The sequence below is a fragment of the Pteropus medius genome, unplaced genomic scaffold, assembly GCF_902729225.1.
Source record: "Pteropus medius unplaced genomic scaffold, Ma_sr-lr_union100, whole genome shotgun sequence".
Classification (NCBI taxonomy): domain Eukaryota; kingdom Metazoa; phylum Chordata; class Mammalia; order Chiroptera; family Pteropodidae; genus Pteropus; species Pteropus medius.
The window spans coordinates 37,425,409-37,437,618 of NW_024344378.1; the positions used below are offsets into that span (position 1 = coordinate 37,425,409).

At 39.9% G+C, this 12,210-nt stretch overlaps 1 protein-coding gene across 4 annotated transcripts in view; it reads right to left on the minus strand.

Moving 5' to 3' along the window:
- The window catches only part of RHOBTB1 (Rho related BTB domain containing 1), a 61,587-nt gene that overhangs the window by 2,470 nt on the left and 46,907 nt on the right, over positions 1–12,210 (minus strand). For all 4 annotated transcript variants that reach the window (XM_039871895.1, XM_039871898.1, XM_039871897.1 and 1 more), the window contains 4 exons: positions 12,041–12,159; positions 5,829–5,979; positions 2,942–3,030; positions 266–371 (listed from right to left, as the gene is read on the minus strand). In XM_039871895.1, the coding sequence (XP_039727829.1) occupies positions 266–371; positions 2,942–3,030; positions 5,829–5,979; positions 12,041–12,159 (465 nt within the window). The remainder of the gene's footprint in view (positions 1–265; positions 372–2,941; positions 3,031–5,828; positions 5,980–12,040; positions 12,160–12,210) is intronic.

The window sequence follows — 12,210 nt, forward strand, 5'->3', positions numbered from 1 at the left end:
TCCCTAGACAAGGTTGCGCTGACAACTTCAGCATGCTCTGCAGCATGTCCCCCTGAACCCCACTCTACCTAAACACCCAAGCATGAAGTTCTCCAGAGATAATTTCCAATCTATAATCCCTATGTCATATCACATAAACGTGACCAGCAGCTAGTCATCGGGACCTCTTGATGAGCCGCTTGCTCCCCATTCCTTCTCAAGGGAAAAGAGAGTAAACACTTCAGAGGTGATAAGATTTGGATGAATGGGGACCCCACAGTCTCACCTGCAGATTTCGATTTGATTTCCTTGCGGAACTTGGAACAAACACTGTTGTAGTTGGTGCAGATGTGGTGCAAACACCAGGCGGCCAACTGGTGGGCATTGTGAAACTGCAGGGAAGTGACCAAAAGTGGGTCAGACTCTATTTTCTAAAGTTGGATGGTTCTTATTCCAGCCAAGTATAGCATTTGGCACACCCCTCCCTTATTCCTCGTGATAAGTGCACCAAAAGTAATCACTGTATCAGATCAGGAGTTTAAAGTATGCCTTGCCCTTTCCCTCTCCCCCACCACCTGGCCCTCTAGTGATAAGTGACCGTGGCCTCTGGAAGGCATCAGCCAACAGCAAGCAGAAAGTAGCGATGTCATCTCCGTTTAAGGAAGCCCGGGCAACGCAATACTCCGTGTCGCATGTCAGAGCTCAGCTTGCTGGGGCCAAAGATCTGAAAGAGGAGACTGCAGAATGTGTGACTGTCCTATACCTGTCCTTTGGTTACATAAGAAGAGCAGGCAGTGTGGGCAGGGTGGAAAGGATCTGAACACCCCACCCCTCCTTTCTGAGCAGGTGCTCAGGGAGGTGGCACTAAGGTAGCTATGACTGAAAAAGACCTGACGCTTAATATCAACTCGCCCCCATTCTCCCCCAAATTCCGCAGGTCTCCTCCCATCCCTCACTCTTTTTGTTTATACCCTTTCTCAGACATTCATTCTTGTGTGTAGTGTTCTTGAAGTTTCTTGGATCAAGAGAAACTCTGAAACCTACAGGCTGGTTTCTTCTGGGGCCCATATCGCCCTGGATGGAGGCCAAGAGAAAAGCCAGAGTCCTTAGAAACTAACTCAAGAAACTCTCTGAAAATCACAACCCCAATGCCATAAATGATTTTGGCTGGTGCTTCCAATTTTTCTTGATATTAGATTTCTTTATGAAAGTAGGATTAGGGTAGTGGTGTACTGGATTTGGCTTGTACTTGCTCAAGAAAGTCAATTGTGCATATTTCTTCCCTACTCTGAGTTCAGAGACTTCACGTTAAAATTGGCCAGGTGGAAAACTTATACCATGGGCATTGTAGAATGCAACAGATCAGGGGCCGACTTGTCCCTAAGCTCGTTGTTAAATACTTAGCAGTACTCTACTGTTTTAGGGTCTAATGACTGAGCTAAGATATATGGGAGACTCCAGCCTAAACTCTTTCTCCCAAGGCCTGTTAGCACTTAGCAGTAATATTATTTCCTTGCAAATGTATATGTGGGGGAGGGATAGGGCTGGAACACAGAGCAAACAAACAGACACAACTGCAAATGATTACCTCAAGAAGACTGGTCCTATATAAAATTCTGGGTCATTTCATTTTCTCTAGGAGGAATACTTACTGGACAGAGCACAAGTCACAAACTATCCCCCAGGCCTCTTTCAAAAGACCCCAAATTCCAAGTGTGGACAACCAGTTTTGATGGGGGCTTGCTGATCCTATGCAATTGATGTCTGCTCATAGTTTTATTGTAACCTCTCTTAGGTTGTTTTTCACATTGGATTTTACTAACTGGTGCTCGTGTCTATTTCTCTCACTTGCCTCTAATTGCCCCAAGGGCAGAGAATCTACTGTTTGAATCTGCATGCCCTTTTGTCTAGGGCAGTGCCTGGTACATGGAGAGAAAATAAATACTGATTGAATGTCAAGTCAGACTGAACAGGTTATTGTAAAGTCCTAGTCTACCTTTTCCCTTTTGAATCGGCGCCATCTCCTATGGCTACAGTTGGAATGGCCTGAGTTATACCTGCTGTGTGCCTCGCTCTCCCTGAAAGCGCCTCCTCTTCCTTGATTGAGAAATATCGATTTAAATTGTCTAATGTAAGACTTAGTAAACCACTGCCCTAACTGAGAGAGGGAACAAAGAAAGCCAAAACCAACAGGTCAAAGACTGAAGAATTTATTCTTAGTTTCTTCAGAGTGTAATCTCATTGTCAGTAAGTCTACGCCAGGGACTGGATAATCTCACATACGTGCCTTGGATTATGAGAGGGCTTCCACTCTTCAGTGCTCTTTCTTGAACATTCTCTCTCACTTGATTCTCAAAATAATCTATAAGGTTGATCAGGTATGAACTACCATTCCTATTTCTTATGGATGAGGAAACTGAGGCAGAGTTTAGCTTTGCGCCTCGAATAAGTTGTTCAGTTACAAAGCCGAAGCTGGATTTCGGACCCTCTGTAGAAGAGTGCAAGTGTATATTGGGATTAGAGAATCACAATATCAATATCAACCAATACTGATTTTAGAAAACCCCAGTAGAGCTTCAGTGAGATGTGCAGCCTAATGGGACTTCATGGAATTCTAGAAACTGTCTGATATTGGCCAATACATGTCCAAGAATTTAAAAAAGGAGAGTCAAAACCTTTTCCTAGCAAGCCCAGAGTTGCTCTCCCACATGTGAAGCTGGTGCCTCAGGGGACGATGGGGCTGGTGTGGGGGTGAGGTCCTTGTTGTTTTTTCAAATGAAGCCCAGCAGGGTGAATGGTGCATGAAATGTAAAACTCTCAGATCTTCTCAGTGTACGTGGGGGGGCCTCTGTGACTCAGTGGTGACATCTTTATTTAGACAGATGCAACAGTGGAATGTTTTATCAGCATTAAATGAACTAGTTGAACACACTTAAAAGGTAAAAAGCAAATTGTTACAAACCTGGGCCAACTCCAAATATGAGAGCACTTCTTCATCAATGCCCACGCCACTCATAGCAGCCTTGGTCAGCTCCTGAACAGCATGCTGCTCTGGAGAAGAGAGGGAACAGGAGCAAGTTAAACCATTTTCTGTAAGCCAGACATCTTGCCTGGAGGGTCTAGGCTGGGGCTACCTAAGAAGGGAGAAAGTATGGGACACAGCTCTGGCAGCCATCTGAATTGAATCTCAGGCCTTTCAGTACGTGAGAGTTTTGGTCTCCATTCATTGCAGTGATGACTCTGGGGATGCTTGTTAGCACTTCTGAAATAGCCAGTGTCCTCCAGATCTTTACTGTCCAGTATAGTAACTACTGGCCATGTGACATGACTTAAACTTAAATTAATTTAAGCTTAAATAAAATAAAATAAAATAAAATAAAAAATTCAGGTCCTTAGCCACACTAGCAACTTTTAAATACTCAATAGCCACATGTGTATTGGATGAGGCAGACACAGGATGTTTCCATCATTGCAGAAAGTTCTATTGGACAGTGCAGCTCTAGACAGTCCAGTACCTTCTTAGAATCCTCTAAACTCTCTAGTACCTTCCTATTTGACCATTTCCCCCCGCACCTCACTGCAAATCTCAATATTCTGATAGTAGAGAGACTGAGTAACAGGAATGAATCCATATGGGGAATTAAAAATGTGAATGCATATGTCTATCTCAACAGCTGCAGATGGGCAATGTATTGTTCAACCTCTCAAATTCTGATAAGCTGAGAGACTGTTAGCCAGAAGGAACAAAAATCCAGTTGGGAAAGCCATTTCTGCTTGGGGTCTGTGACCAAGGCTTCTAAGCTGAATTTAAATTGTGGTTCTGGAACTGAGCTGTCTTGCCTCCGTTTGAGCTGTCATCTGCCTCTAGGATTCACATGCATGGGTAGTCTAGGCCCTGCATTTCTAGCTCCTTGATGTTGCTGTATTCTTATTTTATTTTATTATTTTATTTTATTTTAAATCTCTATATCATTACGTCTGCTTTTCTGATCTAATATATTGTCCAAGTCATGCTTACTTCCTGCTCTGGCTCTACCTACTTGTTAGTCGACATGTCTCTAGTCAATAAGGTATCTAGATTTGAAAAGTTTCTTTGGCACACTCTTATTCAGTTGGATTGACAAAGAGCTGTTTAGAATTAAATTTCCCAGAGAAGTCATTGGGCTTTTCAATTTTAGGTAACTGCAGTATTTCTCAATATTCATTCAACACTTTGGCTTGCAAAGCATTTTCACCCCAGAAACCTGATTCTTAAACATGCTATACTTAGACTGCACAGTATACACCAAACACTATCGATGACTAAAGGACTTGTCTTAGGAAACCATATTTTAAATATTTATAACGGTTACAGCAACATTTAATAACAAAAGTGAACATACAGAGAAGTCTGTAGTCTATGCAAAGTTTTGTTGGTCAGTTTCTCTGGTGGAGAAATCAGTCCTATTGTCATCACCATACTTACTATTTAAGTAAAAACTAAACAGTCAAACGGTCTGAAAAAAGGAATTGCCCATTGTGGCCTTCTGGATTTACTATTTAAAAAGCAGTATACACTCATTTGGATCTATGTCTTCAGGTGTATTGGTTAAAAACAGTATTTAAAAAAAAAATCACATAGCATGCTTCAACTATGTCTTGCTATCTAATTGGGGAAGGAGAAGATTAGGGGAGGATTCTGATCTCCTGTTGGTGGAATGTAGTAGAAACCTGGAGAAATAAATCTTTTTTTTTTTTTTCTAAAGACATTGCCAGAGTCAAGCACAGATATGACTAGTTGGTTTGTTTATACATTCATTTTCATTCACTTAATGATTCAACAAATATTTGTTGAGAACCTGATATGTATGCTCAGGCACTTTTCTGTGTGCAGAGGATAGGCCAGTGAACAAAACAGGCACTATCTCTGCTTTCATGGTTAACAGGAATCAACTATATGTAGCGATAAACAACCAGATAGCTAACTGACATCAATGGTGCACGAACCTGAAGGTTTAAATTTAAGAAAAAGGTATTAGAATGCATATATCCTATTTAGACCTGCTTCAGCTTACCAACTGAACAAATCTAGAAATAAGATTTTGTGAAGCTAAGCTGTCTCCCTTTTTTTTCTTTCTCCTAAAATGATCTTGACAATGTCAGAACATTTTCTAAAATAGCTTAAAGAAAACCACTTATGTAATGCTGACTAGGTGCCAGACACTGTTCTAGGACTACATATACATATATATATATAGTCTCTATATCCATCTCACATACACACACACATATATATACATATATTTTATGTATAATATATATCTTAACTCTTTAATCTTCATATGGCAGAATAATATTATCTCCATTTTAAAGAGAATGAAAGCTGAGACACAGAGCGGTTAAGTCAACTATGAAGTCATCGTCAGTAAATGGTGGAGTCAAAATCTCAACCAGAGTAATCTGTGTAGGCCATGTTCTTAACCACTTAACCTCCTACTACCTTTTTCTTAAAGACTGTGTCTGAACACATGTAATGGGGATAACACAGACACAATACTTTTACTTCAAATTCCATGGTCCACAAATGAGGCAGAGAGCATGGGCATGGAGGGCAGGGGCCATGCATTACCCGACTTTATATTTGTATTACCGAATGGGGCCTACCACAAAGAAGGTGCTTAAGAAATATCTGTTGAATTGAATTGGGCCATCTGATATATTTGACCAGTTCACATCATCCTATACAAAACAGTCCTATAGTGGGTGGTAAAAAATTGATTTTTAGTCCTTGGAAATCTTATTTTTGTTTAAATGTAATTTTGATAAACATGACAGTCAGAAACTGCATGGCCCCGAGTCATCAGTCTTACCTGCAAGTGCAACCAAGTGTGGCAGGCAAAATCTGTTTGCCAAGGCAATTAATTCCAGTGGGTCCAGGTCCAAGTTAGGTGACAACTGCTTGGTATAGAGATAATCCAGAACCGCCTGCATTGACATCTTGTTTATGTTTGGGAGGTACACCTGAAAGGTTATTTGAAAAGCTAAGTTCTGATGAAGAAAGCAGTGGGCACATTTTCAGGCTACGCTTCTTATGAATATCCCAACTTATGATTCGATATTGGCAAGTCTGGAACACCTGCTTTGATGCTGTGTATGGAAGTCATTCACTATTTATGGCTTTAAACATAACAGTTTGATTTGTAGGTGACAAAAGAGTGGGGCTGCCTGACAAAGCCTGATTTGGAATTTTTAAATGACTATTTGGACTTATAAATCAGACAAATGGGCTGTAAATGTATGACGACATTATGGGCCCTCTTTGCCAGCTACCTTATAATACTCTATTGTGGGGAAAGAAATTTCCTAGCAACATGACAGGTGTTGCGGGGGGAGGCAAACCACACTGTTGCTGACACACGATAGAGCCCAGCTCTCTAAGATGTCAAAACAGAGGATATGCAACTACCCCACGTGCCATAGTGACTGACTTGATCTCAACATTCTATCAATGTATGCTAATATGATATACACACTTAATTATTTTTCCTGTGGCACAAAACCACATAGATTCAGAACTACTGGAACATTATCAGGTATCGGTAGATAGAGAGACTCCAGAGAAATCCTTGCCTGGAACTTCTGGGAGAATAGTTGGGTTGGGTATGGTGAACTCTCCCTGTAGGATTCCCCTAATCTTCTCCCTTGAGCTGTCCTTATAAATACATGCTGGAGTTTTCTAGAGAGCCTGGGAGTTCTGGATGGCTGGGCATGGATCAATGCAGATGTATACCGTACAGCAGCTACTCTTTATTGTAGGTCTCTAACTCCATGAAGTGGGCCCTGGTGTAGTATAGAAAGGTGCCACTGGTGTTTACTATTGGAATGATAATGATTACAAAAATTAAACTTAGTTGAAGACCTCCTATGCACAAGATACTGTGCTAACCTTTCCACATGCATTATCTAATTTGATCTTAGGAAGAAGAGACGAGTATTTTTACCGTTTTACAGATAAGGAAATTGAGTTTCAGGGAGGTTAAGTTTCATATCCAAGGTCATAGAGCTAGTAAGCGACTGGGATTGGAACCCAGGGAGTATAATTCTAAAGTCTATGTTCAGAACGTCTGTGTAGCATTAAAAATCCTTTGTGGCAATGTTTAGGTTACAGTACAATAAAGCACCATATTTCATTAACAGTTTTTAAGAATTAGATTTCTAAGTTTAAAAGGATGAGTAGTTATAAACTTCTTAATTCTGATACTTAATAAACCACTATACAGCATATAAAGATATGCATCTATAATTATATATGATTACATCTATGTTATATGTCTAAATTCAAAAAGCAGAAGTAGGCATAAATTCCCCGCCTCTCGTCACTCTCCCACTGCCTACAGCTCCCAGCATCCTCCTCCCCAAGTGGTCTCCCATCCAAGTACTAACCAATCCCGACCCTTCTTAGCTTCTGAGATCAGACAAGATCAGGTATGTTCAGGGAGGCATGGCCGTAGACTTAAACTTCTTAATTCTGATACTTAATAAATTGCTATATAGCATATAAAGATATGCATCTATAGTTACATATGATTATATCTATATTATACGGCTAATCTCTCTCTCTCGATACACACACACACACACGCACGCACATACATGTGTACGTTACATACAGAGCTCATGGCCAATGCATTCTAATGGTGTGGTTCCAGAACTGTTTAAGTTGTAGGAACCTTCTATATTATTCTCCTGCACAGCCATCAGCCACCTCAGGGAGGACATATCCTTTCAGACAGGGCTTGGCCTTGATCTGTCAAAGGAAAGGCCCAGAAAAATTCCTAGAAATATTAAGAAAATTACCCCCCTGCTTCAATTGGAGTCAGTAAAAACAATTATAATTCTGTAAATAGGGTGCATGGATTATTATCATCAATGATTTCATAAGCGTGACCATTTCAAGTTTCTAGCACAAACTCTGCAATAGAATTTGGCAAGTAGAAGTTACTACTAATGCTTTTTTAAAATAATAAAGCCACTGTATTGTAGTTAATTGCTATTGCAGTGAATCTAATACTGATTGTACTTGTGTGTATGCTTACCTATATCTATGTTTATGTACACATGCATTTATCTTATACAGACATGCACATAAACTTGATTCTGTGTGTATAAGCATATGGCAAAATTCCATTTCTCTAGAATGGTGTTTGGATTAGTACAATTTTCTAGATAACTGAAGGTTAATTAAGTTGTGAAACTTTAAAATTTGAATAATTCTGATAGTGAAAGTACAGTGTACATTTTACAAAGTGCTAAGTGCTATGAAGTGTTAGTGATTGTAAATATGAAAAGTCCCAGAGCTTCTTGTGAACACCTGCTCTCTTAGAAATGAGAATGTCTGTTGTTTCTGAAAATAAGTGCTTATAGGACAGGGCGAGAGGCTGGGGCAGACCCAAGGATGTCACTAAAATGTTGTGTGACATTTGAAAAATCATTCACCCTCTATGACTTTCAGTTTCCTCATCTGTTACATGGGAGGAATTTGGAATAGAAGCTATCTAAAGCTTTTTCTTCTTTACTGAGATCATGAATTTCAACAATATTCAGATTACCTTAGCAGTTTTTGGTGATAGTGTGTTCTAAGTCATGGCAAAATGAACATCCTAAATTAAAAAGAAATTATTTCTTGTAGCAGGAGATGATAGATTCCAGCAAGCAGCCCTGCCCCAATATTCTCAATGTCTTTGGACTGTTTTGACATTTGTAATTATTTGTGATCTGTTGCTTCCTTCCTGCTAATGATGCCAGTATTTTTTTTTGAAGCTATGGTTTTTTGGCAAATAATGTTAGGCACTTGTAGAAGTAACCAGAAAATAAGAATAAACTAAAAACACTTTCAGAGCACACATTTTTTTTTTCTCATGGTTGATTTTTTTAAAAAAGCCTATTTCTGTGATTTCAACATTTATAATTAACTGTGTAACTATGGAGAGATAATTTTATAGAACTTTTTAAAAACATTATAAAATAAAGCTATATAAGAAATAGAATTAATAATTTTGTATCATATTTGCTGGATGTAACTAAAAAAAAAGTAATAAAAGAGGATATAATGCTATCCTAAACGACATCCCATATTCCAGTTTACTTGGTTTAAAATTTTAATTGCAAAAATCAGCTCAGACTATTAGGCTTATAATTAGAGATGGTTTCCCAGAGAATGAGAAAATATTCTAGATCCAGAGCATTGCTTACTACAACCCGGGCATGCATTTTTAATGAACCACTTGCTGAGTACCTCTGGGGAGAGAATTATGCTTACTGCTATATTAAAAGTAATGAGAAACACATAAGTAAAATAGTGTCTTCTTAAATATTAAATGACAAAAAAAAAGTTAAAGTAACGTCAATGGGCATATTTTATTCTTTTCTGGATATGCATGTGAATTCTATTAATGCAAAAATAAAATAGGCTGAATTTTGTGAGGGAAGTCAGATTTTCACAAGACAAAACAGTTAAAAAGTGGCCTAGAAAGGACAAATCCCAAGTGCAAATATGGGCCTAAATCAACCCTGGAGCATTATTGAGCTGTTGAGTGCTCTTTCCTATGCCCATAACCACCTCTACAATACTCTGCAAGTTTGGGAAGGGAACTGGGGGCTTTAAATTAGAGCTTTCAGGGGAAAAAAGTCTTTAACTCCTCATTGGAAAGAACTGAACAAGAATCTTATAGGAGAATAGTTGCTATCACCTTAAGCATTTGTATGTTCTAGGCACCAAATGTGATGCTTTACACATGTACTCTCATGCCTTACCTGCCCTTTGAAAAAGGTTCTCTTGTTATCCCCACTTTGTAGATGAGGACACAGGTTTAGAGAGAACCAGTTACTTGCCCAAGGTCAAGATAAGACTAGACTTCAAAACTACATAACTATTATAAGCTATACTGGAAATAAAGAGAAGGAGCAGAAAAAGGCAGGAATGTCAATCATTCATGGCATTCTTCATATATTGGCTAGAGGAATTTTGGCACAGACCTTTGGTCGCTTGCTTCTATAGTCTTTCTTTTTCGAGCTGAGTTGAATCTATACATACGTATTATTAGCTATTATTAGCCTTAGCCACAGCTTTAAGTGGTGAGTGATCTTGTCTTTCTAGCGGGGAGTGCTCAACAGGTGGCCTCCTCCAGGAGAGGCTACTAATCAGCTGTATACGTGTACATTCACATCCCTGCCAAGTTTTTGTTTTGGTCATGTCTCCTGCACATTTTAATCTGGAGACAATTACAGTCCATTCTGGGAAGGGATAAAGGAGATTAGCATTTGTGAGGTCAGCTCTGACAGTATCCCTTTGTGCTTGGGTTCCTGACCTTGATCAACTTCTCTCTGCTGGGTTAATTGCAGGCTCTCTGCAGCACTATCAGCACACCTTTCCGGTGAGCTAGAAAAATAAGAGAAGCAAGCCTTTGGGGTCTTTATCTCTGGAGATTATTGAAGTCGGTGAAATGCCATTCGAATGAAATTTCATTCATCGGTAGTTTTCTCACATTATTTTGGAAGTAAGAGGCAAAGAATATCATCAACACTGCTGACATCAAAATAAGACTAGTGACAGCTACCATTTATGTTAATGTCTATGAGGTACTTTGCAAGTATTGACTCTTACACTTCACAACCACACAATGGGCTATTATCATGTTTTCCAGATGGGGAGACTGAATCTCAGAAAAGTTGTCACTCATCCAAGGCCACACAGCTCGTATGTGGAGGAGCTGGGATTTGAGTCCCACAGTCCCTTCACTGGGTGGCCTTCATGAGCTGTAGATCACAACTCAGTAACAATTCTCCGAAACACCTCTGATGGCACAGGAAAGACTTTATTTAGTTAGAGGTGAGAACCTCCTGATTTAAAAAGGCTGGTAGACATACCAGAAGAGGTCGTCAGGATAATTCCAACATCTTTGTCCCAAACAACAGACAGCCTTTTGCTGGGAGTTGGTTTAGGAGCAGCTGCAGTTTGTTCTGGAAGCAAGAGGGTGGCCTAGTGACCTCTTCAGCCCCGGCCATCCTTGGCTTGTGATTCTAAAATTCTGCTTCTCTACTTGGGGATGCAAATGCAGGCTTCTGGGTCACAATGGGAGTGCTCAGATTTCTGGTATGAGCGCCCCTTTTGAAAAGTTAGCCATTGTTTTCTGTATTTCTTTTAAAAGTTTGGAGAGGTGCTGAGATGAGCAAAACAAGCCTCTTAGGACAATAAACTTGATGGGGTGTCCCCATGTTTCTTTTTTTTTTTTTTAAAGATGGTCAAAAAATACTTGCAAAACTCAACAAAAATGCTTGCTTACCTCTATACTAAAGTTATAAGTACTTGAGTGGAATTTTTCTTACTTATCCAATGGAGTTTGTAAAAAGATGAAGCTAGGGGGTGTCCAAGATACAGCTTGCTCTGCTCTAAGAATATCCCTTTTTCGAACACAAGTAACCCAGAGGCTTCCACGAGACCTAAGCCCTTTGAGGGGCATGTTCAGAGGAGTAACCATTTAACCATTTGCTCCATTACTGTTTCTCCACCGTTAACAAATCCTCAGAGAAGGCAAATCAGGGCAGAGCCTTGGGGAGTGTTTGTAGCTCAAGAGGACTTCAAAGGCAATCTAGTGCATCCCTAATCTTGCAGATGAGGAGACCCAGGTACAAGGAGGTGGCTCATCTGATTAGGGCCGGAGCTGTCTCGAACTTCTAGAAGACAGGCTCTGCCCTCTCGTATATGCTTTTGATAGTATCTTGTCTGGTGACATTTGTTAAAAAGTATAGCTGATCATGTTTTTAGGTTACAGGAGAGCTGTGGGGATAGAAGTATATACTACATGTAACGCTTAGGTGCTCACACATAACAAGTGAATAATAAACAATGTTTCCTTATAATTGCAGAATTAAGAAGAGGGTGACCTGACATTGGAGCACTGCCTAAGCAACTATTTCATGGAAGTAGTTAAAGCATTGAAGTCATCTGGCTAGTAAAATGCTTTATATAAATATACACGCACATTCATAAAGATACCACTTAGGCGTTTTAGAAAGCACGTACCTCACTGTTGGTGCTTTCCACAAATGACCCCCCGAACATGGCAGCCATCCACTTGCAGCTACAGATCAGCAGTGGTTTGTGGGCACTGATGGCTCCATCTTCCAATTTGAATGTCACATCTGCCCAAGGATTGAGGAAACACCACCATGAGCCAGCCTTGCTGAGATTTC